Here is a 17,664-nt window from a genome sequence, read left to right on the forward strand (position 1 = left end):
GGTAGAGAGGCCCCAGGAGTGTGCAGCAGATCCTTTAGACTTGGGACCACTCATTCCATCCTGCTAAGTACAGTGCAGCCAGAGGCAGCGTGTGACAGCCCCACTGGAGCCACCCCACAAGATGCATGCTGAGCTGTCATGATGCTGATCTCTGCACTCACAGTGGGACCCAGGAATGATGGCGTCACTCCCACAGACACTGTGTACACTGTGTCCTACTCCACTCCTCCTCCACAGGCAACAAGGCCTGATGACACCTGACAACGGCTTACCTGTCCACTAGAATGAAAGGAGCACAAAAGCTCACACACTGGGCGCTGGGCCAGGGATGCTAGAGGACAAGGATGCAGAGGGCTGCCGGCTGGGGGCTCCATCTGTGCTCTGATTAGTGGGAAGTCCCCATAGGCCTGTGTTTGAACACTTGGTCCCCAAATGACCTTTAGGAGGTGAAGAGTTGCTGAAGAAGTGAGCCTGGGGGCAGACCCTTGTGGTTTTACAGCCTGGCTCTTATTTACTCCCTGCTTCCTGATGGCAGAAGTAGTGTGACTAGCCAACCTCCTAATCCTGCCACCATACCTCCCCACCAAAATGGACTACATTCCCTTAAACTACGAGTAAGAATTAAACCCTTCCTCCTTTAAAATGCTCTCAGTCAGGTAGTCACGGTATTAAGAAAAGCAAGCAGCATGATCTGTTAGTGTCTAAAGGTGATGGGAATCAAGACTCCTAGACCTCTGCCCCCAGTTCTGACAAGCACAGACGTACTCTACGATGGTGTCTCGGTCTGCGATGTCCCCAAGCACCATACGCTGGATGATGCTATTGTGCTCTTCCTCTGAGAGGTTCTTGTAGGACACGAGGGGAATGTTATACTTTGTGGCTGGTGAGGGGTCCACCCCCTGGAGCCAAGGGTGGCTTTCAATCTCTTCCAGAGAGGCTCTCCTCTTGGGGTCTCTCTGCAGCATCCGTGTGATCAGGCTGTGAAGAAAGGTAGCCCATTACTGAAGCAAACTGTTTGTGAGGACTAGTAATAATGACTGTTACCAACAAGCACTGCTCCTGACAGAGTCACAAGCAATTGAAGTTGATTCACTGACAAATGAGAGTCTGCTGCCACTGTATTTATAAAACAGAACAATCCTAGCCTCTTAGTGTACTGATGAGATATAACTGGCGAGGAAAACCTCTGCCTGATGCTGAAAAGCAAGTGGGCCCAGTGTACCCAGGACACAGCACTGGCCAGCTCATGTCACAGGAATGAATGAATGACTCTCTTGATGAGAATAATACCATGTAATACATTTTTAGAAGTGGACTGGCAAAAAATAAACATAAAATACTTGATAGCTAAAAACAGAGTGAAAGCACAGATGGATCATGGGGACAAACAGCTGGTGGGTGGCCTGCGTTGTTTGGTAGGCTGCACTAGATTCATGTGACTGGACACAGAAGACAGAGGTCATGGAAAGCTCTTGGAAAGAAAGAGGACTCCATCTCAGTCCCCAGTGAGAAACAAGAAAGAAATCCACTGTTCGGAGGAAGTTGAGAAGGAGGATGTGTGCTAACACTGGTTCTAGAAAACATGTAACTCCTTTCTATAGACTGTAACTGAATTCTGAACAATGCTTCAAAAACTGACACAAATAAAACCCACAAAGAAAATAAGGTGCCACCAGCAAGACCCTGACACACAGCACTTCAGAATGCAGATGACGCTGGAAACGCCGAACACACAGCACAGACTTCCATTGTTAAATGTGATTAAAACATAAAACTCCAGATATGACCATGGAAGAGAAATAGGCAAAATTATGCTAGACAATCTCGAGAAAAAAATAAAAGGGTGCTTCTAAAAGTGAACAATAGCCTCTGAAATTAAAAAAAGAAAACATGAACACATTAAGGAAATTAAATGTAAGAGAATTCATGAAATATAAAGCCAAGTCTTTTGTATGTAATACATGAAATAAAATGAATGTAATTTGTCTGTTATAAATGAAATAAAATATAAAGACAGATTTTGGCTCTAGGCTAAGATAGAAAATACCAAGAAATGGAGATGAAAAAGAGTGGAGACGGCTGACACGCACACAGCACAGAGTGGAGACGGCTGACACATACACAGCACAGAGTGGAGACAGCTGACACGCACACAGCAGAGTTCAAAAGGACACGAGAAACGAGGAAGAGGGCAGCATATCTGAGAAGGTAATAGCTGAGAATTTTCCAAATTCATGCAAGAATGCAAATCATAAGCTCGAGAACCTAACAGTCTAAACAAATACACAGACGCTCCAAGAAAAAAGCAGAGCCCTGAAGCAGGAGCTATAAGGCGGACAGACATCTGACTTCTCAGTGACAGTGATGGATTCTGAGAAACACTGGGAGAAACAGCTTCACAGCTGAGAAAGAAGAACCAGAGCTTTACACTCAGCAAAGACTTTCATGGTCACACACAACATAAAGCCACCCCTAAGGAAGCAGTAACTAAGAGATGTTTCCCAAAAGAAAAGGTGAAGGATTTAATTTTGGTGGAAGAATATAATTCAGCTGAGAGGAGCTTAGCCAGCCCGTCTGGATGATTATCAACAATATCTGACTATATAAAATATTAATTCATAGAGTTAGAAAAAATGCTACATATTAGATAATAGTTAAATATTAGGATTTTAAAATGTTTTAGAAGACAATAAATATTAACTGTAGATTTTTAAAACTAAAATAATAGCATTACCTCCCCAGCTAGCTGAGGATGAAGCATAGGGTGGTAAAGGAAAACCCCACCACCCAGGGCAGAGTCAGGTCAGAAGAGATGTGTGCAGAGATGCTCCACATCTGTAACTACCACTGATTTCAACAAATCCAGACAGAATAAGCTCCACAGCTGAACACACAGAAACAGCTTCAAGATTCACGGAAGGTGAGGAAATGCCACACAGATTCCAGTCCAGAGAAGACGCTGAGGTTCTCTGTCTAGCACACAGAACTAAACAAGAACAGAAGGCTGATTAATCCATCAGGAAGACAGAGCAGTGTGCAGCTCACCTACATCTAGTAACTGTGTCAAAACATTCAAAGCAAAAGCCGACAAGTCTTAAGGAATAAAATAAAGCCACCATCACAGTAGAAGATACTCTCAGAGATAACTGAAGCAGTGAAGAAACCTCTAAATGCAAACAGTTTTGAACAATTAATGAGCTTGACCTTAAAGATGTATATAGACCTCTGACCCCAAAATTTGAAAATATATTCTTTCAAGAACTCAATCATAACAACTGTCCTCATGACAGGCATAAACAAGCCTCAAAAATTTGAAAACCCAGCAATATACAGACTATATTCTAACTTAATAATCAAAAACAATAGCTAATTAGAAAGAAAATCACCTTGTAAACAAGACAGGCATAAAGTAAGACAATAAACACTAGGAACTACTTCAAGTTGAATAACAAAGACTATTGATCATATCCAATGTGAAGAGGCTAACTTGTCTCAGAAGCATTTTCAGTCCTAAATATTCTAATAGTGAAGGGGATTCTGTGAAGTGGATAAAGTTCTGAATAAGAAAGCAGCCCCTCACTAGGCAGAGAAACACTGACAAGAGGACAGAAGACAGCACAGCTGTGAGGTAACAGCATCAGAAGCCGGTCCTGGGACAGACGCAGAGGAAGCGACAAGCTGCAGATTGATGACCAGCAGGAGCACACATGCAGAGCGTGGCTCCAGCAGTAAAGGTACCGTGTCACCCGAGGACATACACTGGAAAGCCAGATAAAATGGACATTTTGTTTTTGTTTTTTTCCCTCATCTGAATGATCCCATAGTTATTAAAAATAATCCCTCTAGGAGAGAGACATAGAGGCAATGCCTCAGATCTTAGGAATGGGAGCATACACCGTGTTTCTAGAACTGGTGGGCTTTCAAATGATGCAGTTGATGGAAAGTGAATAGATAATGTTTTTGTTTGTTTTTAACTGGAAGCAGAGAAGATAATCTTGAACTAAAACATCTAACCTGCACTCGGTGTACACCTGCCTCCTAAGGAAATAGTAAGAGCAAGGACCGAAATCACCACTATACATGCACGCACACAAGCCCATGTACATACACTCACACATGTCCACACAAAGGTGCATGTGAGCACTCACACTGGAAGATGTGATCCAGCCTCAAGTCAACAACCACCAGTACAGGAGACAGAGCTTCCCAAGTGCCCTAGGCTAAAATCATCATCACAACCAAGTCACAGAGAAAACCTTCTATATGCTACCCCCTAAAACAAACAGTCTTCATGTGCTCCATCCTCAAACTGCCACCATCACCATCACCCCCTCCCCACACACACACACAGAGCCTGAAGTATACGCTTTACACTATCACTTCATATGGTTTTCACAGTAACCGCATCAAGTACACTTTTCCACTGTCACATAGGCAGTAAGCAGAAAAGCCAGTATTTAAGGCCCTAGAATCCCATGCCTAAGCTGGGCTCCACCTGAAAGAGAACTCTCAACTGTGCATAGCTCTTCCTTATAGCTTGTCAGGAAAAACTCAAAACTTTGTTGATATAGAAGAAAACATTGTAATTGGTAACTACACTCTTAACTGGTTCATTTAGAAATATCACAAACTTCAAACAGCCCTTTCACAGGATTCTCTCTCCCAACGTGCTGGCCAGTGCTGGCTGCCTACCGCGGCGGCGCACCCCAAAGCACAGCCTTTACTGTGGGAGGGAGGGTGAGCATATGACATGCTGTTAATAAAATGTGCTTCCATGACACAGTCAGGAGGCACCGTGTAATGACACATTCCTGCCAAACAGGAAAGCCCAACTCTTTTCTGGAAGCTTCAACAGTTCTACTCTAGCTTTTTGCCACTGAAGAAAAAGGCAGTGGCCAGGAAAGGTCTTAACCGCCACTCTGGAGGCTGAAAGGCAAAAGGATTTCTTGAAAATAAAAGTAATTCTCCTGCTGAATTTCTTACCAAATACTAACATGTGCCCCAAACAACAGCAGCAGAAACTAATCTCATAAATGAATGGACGCAAACCCTTGCAGTGAGGGTATGTCGGTGTCCCTGAGTGTTGGTGAGTCAGTGTCTGGTTAATGGGGTCATGTGACGTGTGCATGCTTTACTTACTCCCTGCACCCTGCAGACACACGGGGCGGCACAGTGTACTTGCAGTCCATGATCATGGTCAGTGTCTCGCTGTCGTTGGCTTCTTGGAAGGGCGGCTGCCCACACACCAGCATGAAAAGGATCACACCCAGGCTCCATATGTCTATAAACCAAAGACGACATTTAAATACCGAAGTTTCTAGAAAACTAGGAACATCAGCAAGAGGAAAGGTAGGAAAACAAGTATTTTATTCTTAATGTAAAAATATTCAGAGCAGACCACAAAATCTCAACAGAGCTGGGTTTAAGCCTTGTCTGATAAGAGAACTAGGAGGTAAGTATTCCCAGACGTGTAAGCCAGGGATGAGGTCCACTTTTCCCTGACTACAGTGCACCCAGCATCAAAGATAAGATGTTAAAACTGAAACTGGAAAGGATTTGTCTGAGGTCAGCACTACCTCAGTTGTTCTTGATCTCATTCTGGGGTAGTGACTGGGTCACACAACTCCTGACAGGTATAAAGGAGAAAGCTGCAGCTCAGAGACACACAAAACACAGTTATCATGCAGATAAAGAGAGAGAGCTGCTCATCAGAACAGGGAAGACAAGGGGGAGCAGAGAGACAGCTCGGTGGTTAGCACAAGCTCTCTTGCAGAGGCCCTGAGTTTGAGTCCCAGCACTCACTCAGTGGCTTACACCCTCCTATAACTCCAACTCCAAAGGATCTGACACCCTCTTGTGGCCTCCGAGTGCAGTGCACTTGTGTTCACCCTCCCCTAACACACACCATATTTTAAAAGTTTAAAAAAAAATTTTTTTTTTTAAAGGAGAAAGAGGTTCTTGTCATTAAAGTATCCCAGTTCTGCCCAGCTTTGGAAAAACTTCTGTCCTGACAGGTCCTGCCCAGTGTGAAGCTACAGGAACAAACGCTGGAGGAAATGTAACAGTAACCAACCATCTCCTTGTCTTTAAACAAGCCTGACAGTGGGAAAACAAGACTGATGGTTTTTTTGAACTTTTTTTTTTCCAGAAAAAAAAGGGGATTTAAAGAAGGCATCACAAATTTTCACTCCAGAAATGCAAATATATAAATATATGTATGCTAATATAAAATATATAAAATACACACACACACACACACAAGCACATACAAGCTCAGAGGAAATCGTAGGCACTATGGGGCCTGCTGTGCCATCACACCTGCAATAGGCAACTGCTGTTTTCATGTAAGCCTAAAACACTCAAAATAATGGAAGTACAAAGACAGGAAAATTAAAATTTGTTAATCATTTCTTTGATTTAAATGAAAAAAGGAGGGCAAAAGTGAGAACCCAGCTATTCTATTCCCCACAGTGTGGCTTTCTAGATGCAGGTATGTGTATGAAAAGTGAGAACCCAGCTATTCTATTCCCCACAGTGTGGCTTTCTAGATGCAGGTATGCGTATGAAAAGTGAGAACCCAGCCATTCTATTCCCCACAGTGTGGCTTTCTAGATGCAGGTATGCGTATGAAAAGTGAGAACCCAGCTATTCTATCCCCCACAGTGTGGCTTTCTAGATGCAGGTATGCGTATGAAAAGCAGTCAAACAGCAGCAGAACAAGCCACAGAGATTAAGACACACACAGACCACTTGGTCTAATCCCTAGGACATGTCTGGCCTGCTCTTGGAATGCATGAATGGTCTGGCCGCCCTCTGGCTGCCTTGTCAACGCATCTCTGAGGCCTCTAACTTGAGTAACTTCAGTAATGATTGACAACCACACTTATTCTTTAAATAGCCATTGAGAAGTATTTAAAACCTTAAGGTATTTAAAAGAAAAGTATGTAGCTGATATTTAACTTAAACTCCTTGTGTGAGTTTTAAAAGATTTATGTGTATGAGTGTTTTACAAATGTGTATGTATGTATGTATGTATGTATGTATGTATGTATGGCACACGCATGCAGTGCCGTGGAGGTCAGAAGATGGTGTCAGATCCCCAGAAACTGAAGTTACAAACAGCCGTGAGCCACTATGGTCATGGACTCACCTTCTCTTTCTTCTGTATGTTGCCTTGGTTACCATGTCTTAGGACAACAATAGGAAAGTAACTAAGGCAAGGGTCATCTCCTCAAGCACATGACCCACTTTTTATTGTAGCATTTATAGTTGCACTCTGTCTACTGTGTGTTAGAGGGACAACTAAGAAGAAATACAACAAGTAGACCCCAAGTCTGGCCAGTGCTTGAGTAATTTCTCCATGTGGAACTGCTTACAAGTTGAGGAACTTAGAAATATAGCCCTGTACTAAGTAATGTGAGAAATTTTGAAGCATTTAGTTAAGGACCATACAGTCACACAGCAGGCAGCTTCAGATGTGGGTAGCCCTCCCAGGAGATGAGGGATAGCATGAAGCATGCACAGGCGTGCTGTCCTTATCCTCCAGTGTAGCTCCAACTATGTACATAGCACTATGTACAAGGCACTCTATAGAGTCCTTATAGTGTACATACGGGAATGTCTGTGTGGGCACTGTTGTAGTTTCTTCTGTTGCTGTGATAAAACACTAACAGCAACTTACCAGAGGGCAGGGTCTATCTATCTGACACTTTGAAGTCACAGTACATCACTGAGAGAAATTAGGGCCAGAACTCTAATACAAAGTTGATGGCAGAAAGTCACAGAAGAACACCACTGGCTGGCTCACTCTGGCTCATAACTAGTTAGGGTCACCTGCCCAGATAATATGCTACCCACAGTAGGCTGGGCCCTCCTATATCAATTAATAATCAAGACATTCCCTCAAAGATATGATGCAGAGGCCAACCCAATAAAGATAACGACTCAACTAAGACTTCAGGTGATTCTAGGCTGTGTCAAGTTGACAGTTAACACTAAGACAGTCACATACCAATACTATTATCATAGGTATACAGGGGACTTGAGTGTTCTGGAGTTTGAATATGGGGTGTCCTGGAACCAATCTTCTGTTGACATTGAGTACTTTATTTCTACTCCTGATTTGTTTCTCTTCTCTCTTTTGTCCTTGAATCATTACTTTTTTCAATACAGGGGGCCAAAGGAAAATGATAAAAACAGGCTACCAGCCAGGCACAGTGGCCCACACATAGAGGACCACAAGTTGAGGTCAGCCTGAGAGAACCTGTCTCACAGCAAAGCTTAGAGGAGAAGGCCTCTAAGAAGTGTGCAGCAGACTGTAGAGGGTGATCAGTGATCACCAGTTGTGGTTTGCTTTAGTCAGCTGTTTACCACCTTGTGCAAACTTGTTTGCTCAAGTCAAAACAGGGTAAAGTTCAAGAACCCAAAGAATTATCAGCCATACTGTGAGCTACGTGTGTGTGCATGTGCTCCTGCACGAACACGTGGGCACGCACACACACACACACACACACACACACACACACAGACACCCATCCAGGCAGGCAACAGACACCAACTCAGCATTCCTTCACATCCCACTTTCCAAACCTAGTGCCAGTCAGGAAACAGCTCTCATAAATAAAGTAAGATAGCCAGGCAGAACAACACCAACCAAACCACAGGCCACTTCTTTCAGAATGGCTTCATGAGAAGAACATGCATGTCAGGGCGAGAAACATCTTCGCCAACTTATCCAGCTTCCATGAGCCTAATCTTTTCTTCCATCACTTCTCTGGTAACTTCTTGGTGATATCAACTGCTTCTGGGTACATAGCAGCATGCTTCTTCCTCCCTCCCCCCGCACTTCTCTCTCTGTCTCTCTCTCTGTCTCTCTGTCTCTCTCTCTCTGTCTCTGTCTCTCTCTCTCTCTCTCTCTCTCTCTCTGTCTCTCTCTCCCTCCCTCCCTCCCTCACTCCCTCCCTCCCTCCCTCCCTCCCTCCTTCTCCCTCTGTGTCTGTGTGTGTCTGTGTGTGTGATATTCTTTACAGGAACAGGAACAAAGGGAGAAAGAAGGAGGAGGCCTCAACATAGTCTTGTATTCTTGGAGACAGGGAATCTTCACTTGTAATGGGGCAGGCAATCTGTGGGGTTCCCACAAGGGACTCACAGATCAATCTCTCCATAACAAGAGTAATAAAAATTCAATCTTTTCCTTTCTTCCTTTCTTCCTTTCTTTTTTCCTTTTTTTTTCTTTTTAGTTTTCCAAGACAGGGTTTCTCTGTGTAGCCCCAGATGTCCTGAAACTTGCTCTGTAGAGGAGGCTAGCCTTGAACTTAAGAGATCTGCCAGCCTTTGCCTCCCAGCTGCTGGGATTAAAGGCATGCATAGCCACTGCCTGGTGAATTATTTCTATTTTTAACACAAGTAACTGCCTCAAAGATTAAGAACACTCAGTAAACCCAGGTATGTTCCACAAAAATCTATAGCTGTCATAAAGCATTTTTTTCTAAAACTAGGATAACTGACCATCTTTGTATGTATATATACATGCATATGTGTGTCTGTGTCCATGTGTGTGAAGATATATATGGTTATGTATTTATGTGTGTGTGTGTGCATGTGTGTGTGTGTGTGTGTGCGTGCGTGTAGGGAATCTAAGGAATCAGGCAATACTGGAAGCTGCTTTGACTACCTCCATTTCCTGCTTCAAGACAGACTGATCTGCATGTTCTTGGTGAAGGGGACACCAAAGTCAGAGCAAACACAGGTATCCACCCACTTATATTCCCAAAGTCCATCTGAGTGCACTGATTATCTCAAATTTTCTACCTAACCAGAACAACCCCTCAAGGAACTGCTAAAGACAATGGTGAAGAATTAGTTATAAATGCACACCTTTACAAAATTAGATCCACCTTTTTGATCCACCTCCCTTTTATAAGCTGTAGGGGGAAATGCCTAGCTGTCATTCAATTTTATTGTAGTACTGATTTCAAAGTCTGAGATGTACACATCATCAAAGTAAAACCATGGAGACAAGGGTGTGAACACAGCAGCACACAAAAGAGACAAGGGCGTGGACACAGCAGCACACATAGAGAGACAAGGGTGTGGACACAGCAGCACACAGAGAGACAAGAGTGTGAATACAGAAACACATAGAGAGAGACAAGGGCGTGGACACAGCAGCACACATAGAGAGACAAGGGTGTGAACACAGCAGCACACACAAGAGACAAGGGTGTGAACAGCAACACACACAGAGAGACAAGGGTGTGAACACAGCAGCACATGGCAAGGACACTTTCATGATGTGTAAAGTGTGGATGCTCTTTCAAAGGGGTACCCACTGGAGAACGCTTTGTCAGGACAGTGACTTCACAGCTGGTTCCAGGTAGTAACTAGACACTTCAAACCCTTACTCAGTCCTATACAACCAGTTTGATGCTGAACAAAAAGTAGAAATGTTTCCACTCGAGACAAATGTGTGTAATTCCATCCGTCTGGTCAGTACAACACAGTTAAGAGTATGAATAATTGGTACTTGATAAACTTGAAGTCTATGGACACTTGATACTTTGGTTTAACAGCTGGTGAGGTAAGGCTTCCATTGATTCTGCATAAAACTATAAATTGTATTGAAGATGGGTGAAAAGCCAGACGAATATCAGCTGCAGAAATTCCTTTACATGGAAACACTCAGCTGAGACAAACAGGCTTCCTTCAGAAGTCACAAAATGTTTAATGAAACAAAGCTTAGGGAAACTGAGGCATGCATTTACAAAGGATACAGCATCTCCCTAGAAAACATACAATGTTAAATTTGGCAGAAGGATTGACTTCCTTGTTAGAAGAGAAAGAGAAATAAACTTTAAGATATCAATGAGTTCCACAATTCTCACATAGATGGATCTACTCTTGCGTCAGTTGTCTAAACCTGACACCTCAACTAGACATGGGACATACAGATGTACATAACTTGTTTTCCTATATTCAAAGAGATCAGTATGTCTTCTAGAAATTTCAGCAAATATATAACCTGGTTGACTCCTTCAGACTGTGCCTTCATATTATAACTTTAGCCAGAAAGTTCTCTAAAAACTGGCTATCTACTTCTTGGTTATAAAGTGAATATTTACTGTTTTTTGATTATGAAAGCAAAAAATACTTAATACCAGGAAGAAAGACCTGCTGGCAGCCTGTTAGGAGCCCCCCCAAAGCTCTGACATCATAAACAATCCTGAATACTAGCCTGTTAAGGATTCTATAGTGCTGATCATTTCCCCCAAGTTCTTTAAGGTGTAATATATACACATCTCAGTTCTTAGGGTACATTCAGCAAGTCCCAATAAACACAGTTACAAAAGCGCACCAGAGTCGGTGTAAAGCATCTTCACCTCACGATCTTGCATGGTTTCTATGTGCTGCCCTGTGGTTAAACCCAGCTCCCTGCACAACCCCCATGGGTCTATTTTGTGTCCTCTGAGCTTTACCATAAAGTACAGGCATGTGATTTCATCTGAGCACTTGAGACTCCTGATCAGGAGCACTCAATTGCATAGCTGTTCTACAACTTTGCCCAGCCTGGGGCAATTATGAACAATGCAACTAAAGGCACTGTTTCTGCTTACAGGTTTTTGGAGGTGGGGGCCATGTGTGCTGGAGATTGAACCCAGAGAAAGAACCTTCACACAAGACTGTCTACCACAACCTTGATCACTATAGTTTTATACTACATCCTGAAACTCTAATCACCTGTAAGATAAAATATTTTCTTCTACAGTGCCTACTTACAAGTTGTTTAATAAGACCCTTTTTATCTGCTCAGAAGGGCCAAGCACAGATCAATGCTTACCTTCCCCCTCAACTCTTCATATACAAATCCTTAGTCAGACAAGAATATGTTTGACAGACTGCATCCCAAGGGATCTGCCATTCCTTCTCCCCAGATAAGCCATCCTTCCAGTCAGCATCTACCATAGTTCTTCTCCTGCCACCTTCTGAATACATTAGTCCTGTTACAGGACTTGAAATGACAACTGAAGAACCAGTCTAAGATGCAGAGGAACCCATGTGGGGCCCCAGGCTCCTCTAATGGGCCACAGGCAGACATAGATACAAAGTCAGCACATGTACAAACTAGTACTCACCAGGCTGTGCACCAAGAGGTCATCACACTGAAGCCTGGGTCAGCAGTGAAGGGCTGGGAACAGCAGAAGCACGGCCCCTTTCCACAGTGTATCATCCACTACCAGGCTTTAAAAAAAGGGGCTCACCTGGCCTCAGAGGACCTTCTAGATTCTTCCCCATCACTTGCTAAGAGGAAGCCCATCTCCTGAGGTCTCCATATTACCAATTAGCTGAAAGCTGGAAACCAAAAAGCTGAGCTTGCTAGCATTTGATAATTACTGTACATCTGTAAGAAACTCTGACAGTCATAAACAAAATACATGTGGTTTGTTCATTTTAGGTACAAAGGACTGTGGGTTTTGTTTGTTTTGTCTCTTGTTTTTCACTGCTTCCTGGTGCACTGCCAAGTCAGGGCCAACTCAAAAGTTATTAGCAGGGTGTGGTGATACATACCTAGAATCCCAGCACTCTGGAGGCTACAGCAGGAGGACAGGAAGTAGAAAGGCAGACTCTGCTTTAAATTAGGAAAGAAAAGGCGAAGGAAGGAAGAGACTAGGGGTGGAGAGGTTAATGCATAAGCAAATCTCTATGAACACAATGACTGACAGTTTAGGAGTCTCAACACCCATCTCATATAAGACAACCCTACATTCACATGACAGCCTTCTCTCCTCCCTCAACAAATGCTGCAGAGTCAAAGGTTAAACAGAGGTCACTCAAATTCTCTACCAATGAACCCAAACTCCACTAACTGATGCTATCATTTTGATATTGAAGCTAGATGGACAATCCCAGCAATTTGTATCAAGCTGTTTTCTTATAATCTGGTAACAGTTGTGCCTGTACTGGACAGTCAGCAAGGTATACACTGCACAACGTTACGTCTGAGAACAGTAGGACTCTGCCCCTCAGGGGATCATGGGTTTGGCTGGTCCCACTGTACCATCTGAAAACACATTTGCACAGGCTGACCTATGGCTGAGACTGGTTCTCAGATGAAGCAGAGAGCAAGCCCTCAGGAGCCCAAAGGTGCGGTCTTAATGCTTCCTTGTGACAGCCAAGCCCAAGTAGCAAATGGTGTTCTCTAATAGAAAAGCTCTTTTGTATAGTATCTGAAAAGCATAAAATCACTAAAACTCCCAAACCAAAAAGGCTCCTTTGAATGTTGGAATACAAGCTTGGAGATGACTTATACTTAATATGATTTATTTACATCATCTGATCCTGGTATTCTGCTGGACTCAATGTCTTGTAAGAATCTGTTCCACCAATTTCAGTCCTCTGGAAAGTTAAGCACTGCTAAACAGACAAGAACCCCATCCTGGCACAGTGACGGGTCATGCCATCTGGGGCTTCTCTTAGTCCATAGAGGGTCTCCATGCACCTTAGTAAATATGCCCCGATCAAGTGAAGAGTTGATGCAGATAAACTTAGCTAATAGTGTCAAATGAGTTTAAACACATACAGCAAATGTGCTGCACACTCCGAAGTCCACTATGATATACAATGTGGTTGGTAATGAGGCCAGTGGCTGACGGACTCTTCAGAAACAGCCTTGTCTAGAAACCTTACCTCAAATTGTCTATCATCATTTCCGACCCAAATAGTCTACAGTAGGAAAAGGGGGTTGCATTAAGAGATGGCTCAGTGCTTAAGAGTACTGATTGTCCTTCCACAGGGCCTGAGTTCAATTCCCAGCACCCACACAGCGGTTCACAACCATCTTTAATTCTAATCCCAGGATATTTGATGCCTCTTCTGGCCTCTACAGGCACTGCACAGATGTGGTATAAATACATGCAGGCAAAACACCTAAACACTATCATTCTCTTTATTCAGTCTCTCCACTAGCCCTCATTTATGTTCAGCAAAGGGCCTCATGCCAGAAGCTTGGCTCCAGGCCTTGAAGAGGGCCTCCATCCCTCAAATCCCCAGACACAGAGCCACGATGGCTGACAGGCTACAGTTTTTGCCTAAGTTAAAATGTAAGGACATTAGTTTGGGCATTAACTTTATGAAACATAGAACGCATTTGTGTGTATATGTGCCTGCAGGTGTATAGTGTGTGTGTGGAGGCTAGGGGCCGTCTCAGCTGGTGCCTTAGGCACCATCCACATCTTTATTCTTTTTGAGACAGGGCTCCCACTGACCTGAAACTTGCCAAGCAGACAAGGCTGGCCTCGCAGGTCTGGCTCTCTCCGCCTACTTAGCACACAGACTAGCACACTATGGGTTCTGAGATGAAACTCAGGTCCTTCACCCACTTTACCAACTGAATTATCTTCCTAATCCTTGGCTTTATTCAAAAACAACAAGAGGCTCATGGACAAAACCCTGGGTAAGTCAATGTTTTAAAAAGCCAGGAGATTATCTAAGTGTGGCTACTGAGGGAAGAGGGGAGTGAGACAGGGGAAGCTGGTGAAGGCATATGTTTGGAACAAAAGCTATGAAGAAGTCCACTTTTCCAGATCAGTCTGCATGGTTAACTCAGCTCTGCACTAATCTTTCTCCACACATGTCAATGTAGTGAGTGAGAAGCTGACTGACAGAAACCATAGCCACTGAAAGAATTAAGTCACACACTGCTCAAGGCCATCCTCAGCCACATAAGCAAATCTGAGCCAGCCTGGGCTACAAGACACCTCATTTCAAAACAAAACAAACGAACAAAAAACCAGACATTTGTTCTAACCACTAAATTCTTTGTTTTACAAGCAAGTTTTTCTTCTTCAAAATCCTTACATTTTATACATAAATACAGCTTTAAGAATAAAAAAGGGCAACCTTTTATAATCTTAGCACTCAGGAGGATCTTGAGGTAGAGACCAGCCTGGGCCACATACCAAAATTATCTCAATGAAGGGGAAGGGGGTGTCAGTGTTTTGAGCATGTGATCTGATGGTGTGACCATTCTGCAACTATATGCAGTTCTGAGTTTAAATGGTTGCTGCCTACCTGTTCTTAAAGCACTCCTGAAGTTCCAGCCTCACCTGTGTCCACACTTACGTGAAAGGGAAAGATGGCATAGAAAGGAGATGACCTTTAACTTCTGGCCCCTCTTCCATCTCTTGAATACTGGGACAACAGTGTCTTGCCTGTATCACACCAGGTTTATGCAGCAGTCGGAGTTAAGCCCAGAGCCTTCTGTATGTCAGGCAAGTGCTCTGTCAACTATGCTACATTTTTTTTAACACAAAGACTAACCAACTACACAAGAAATACCAGCTCTTCCTCTCTCTCTCTCTCTCTCTCTCTCTCTCTCTCTCTCTCTTTCTTTTTCTTTCTTTTCTTTCTTCTTTCCTTCCTTTCTCTCTCTCTATCTTTTTTCTTTCTTTAACTTTACATTTTTTAAAAGGAAAGAAAGATCTCAGCGTTAAAGCCTGGCTTAGTATGCATATGTAAGCAAGCTTCTGAAAGTTAAATACAACTAAAGCCATCGTGTAGAAAAACATGTGAACAAAACTCCCAGGCTCGTCCTCCCTCCCCACTTTCCCATGGCAGCTAACATTGTAGAAATTCCCCTGAGGATAGGTCTCCAGAGTAGAGAGCACCTCAGATACTCTTTCTCCCACAACCAGAGGTAGCCAGGATCTAAGACCAAATGTCTCCATGCCATAGCTCAGACCAAGGCATTCTGTGTCTCTCCAAAACAGGACACACGGAGGCAGTTTTGTCAGTGGTCTGAGGGCTGTTGAGTCAGGCATTATTACTGCAGGAGGTAACAGAGTCCAGAGCACTGGAGAAGGATGCAGGGAGCCCCACCTATGGAGAAGTAAGAACCTCACAGACCTGTATGCAGGAGAATCCTAGACAAGACTATTCAGTTCCAGGCAAAGGAACAGGAGATGATAAGGTCGGGGACAGAGCCAGGTCCAGACTATGACCAACTGTAACCACAGCAGACGCCACCAGAACCATCAAATAAACAGTCCAGACTCGGGAATCCCGTCCTAGGGAAGCCCTGCCTTTGGGCAACAGATTATACAGAGTGAGGTGAGTAAGATGCAGATAGACTGCTGCCTGGAGTGTGCACATTCTCCTCTTCCCCCCATTCTCACTCTTCCTCCCTCTCCTTCCCTCCCTTCTTTCCTCTCCCCACTCCCTCCCAGCCTCACACACTCTTTATTGCTGCACAACTCCCATGGTGTGGGAGGTGTTGCTCTCCCTGTGATGGTGGACTTGTGGGTCGATGTGAGCACAGCTATACATCACAGCAGAAATGTGACTGACCACAGGGCTGCATGATAACTGTACATTTTATTTTGTAAGAAGCTGCCACACTGTTTCTAAATCTGGTCTTATTTGTCCAAAAGCCTAGTTATTGGTTGTTGGTGGTGGGTTTTGTTTGGTTGTTTGTTTGTTTGGTTTAGTTTTAAACTTTACTCATTCTAGGTCCTCTGCCTTTTCCTACAGACTTTAGATATCTCTGTGTGTAAGGAGCTATGGGCATCAGCTGGAGGCTATGCTGACTTGATCTCTGGGGACAGGGTGACATCTACACTGTACTACCAGTCAGTAAATGGGTGTGCTCTGCATTATCTCAGGTCTTTGATTTTCCACGTTAGCATTTCATCACTTTCAGTTAGAAATGTCCATATACTCTCCCATTTATTTCATTACAAATAATATTGTTTTAAATTTGTCCTCCATGTGTTTATTCATTGTTATTACAGAAACGCATTTGTGTTTTCTCTGATTTTAAGTCCTATGAGCTGAACTCATTTATTAGTAAGTTTTTTGTAGACTTCTTGAGATTTTCCAGGTAGTTAACCATGTCAATTATAAGTAGAGGCAGTTTTATTTCTTCTTTCCCACTGTGTATGCTTTGGGGGACTGTTAGGAATAGCAATTAGACATCCTTGCCTTGTTTCTGGAGGCAGGAGCAAAGCATTGAGCCTTCACAGTAAAGGACCATGATGCACAGGTCTCTGGATGAGATTGCTCCTGGCTATTCCCAGTTTATTGAGAGTATGTCAAGGCCAGTACATGGATGCAGGATGGAGCACAGACTTCGGAAGAACTCTACCATTTGTAAATTAACATGCATGCATACACATTCATGACTTAGGACGATCAGCACTAATGCAGAGCCATTAGTATAAGAGATACTACAGAGTACACACATGCAAATATCTTTACATATCTGTAAAATGTGTACATGCACAATACAGAACGTATATACAAACATTAAGCTATATGCTTAATCTAAAGCCAAACTTGCATTATATTAGTGTGAGGCCATGTTTAAACTAACTTAGATTTCATTTCTATTTATTCCTCAACTGGTCATAACAAATTAATGCTGGCACTGGCTATTTCATCTTTGAAATGTTTGTCTATAAATTAGAAAGCATCTAATATAGTTTTCAGGTCAAAAAAAAATGTAATATCCCAGAAGACTCCAAATCTCAAGAGAGATTTTAAAAAGTCTCAATGCCAAATCTAATTTTAACTTGAAACTTTAAACTCTTAGAGAAGTCAAGAAGTCCTAAGCAATGTCAGGGTCTGTACTGTAGAAGAGCCAGAAACCTGAAGCCCAACAGTTTTCACAGC

General features: G+C 43.2%; 1 protein-coding gene across 2 annotated transcripts in view; it reads right to left on the reverse strand.

The window, feature by feature from the left end:
* The window catches only part of Snrk (SNF related kinase), a 49,790-nt gene that overhangs the window by 7,407 nt on the left and 24,719 nt on the right, over positions 1 to 17,664 (reverse strand). For both annotated transcript variants that reach the window (XR_003711392.1, XM_028767314.1), the window contains exons 4-5: positions 5,140 to 5,281; positions 766 to 978 (exon numbers count right to left, since the gene is read on the reverse strand). Coding sequence is in view for 1 of the 2 variants with exons in the window: in XM_028767314.1 (XP_028623147.1) it covers positions 766 to 978; positions 5,140 to 5,281 (355 nt within the window). In the remaining variant the exon portion in view is untranslated. The remainder of the gene's footprint in view (positions 1 to 765; positions 979 to 5,139; positions 5,282 to 17,664) is intronic.

Source organism: Grammomys surdaster, unplaced genomic scaffold, assembly GCF_004785775.1.
Source record: "Grammomys surdaster isolate TR1022 unplaced genomic scaffold, NIH_TR_1.0 172, whole genome shotgun sequence".
Lineage (NCBI taxonomy): Eukaryota > Metazoa > Chordata > Mammalia > Rodentia > Muridae > Grammomys > Grammomys surdaster.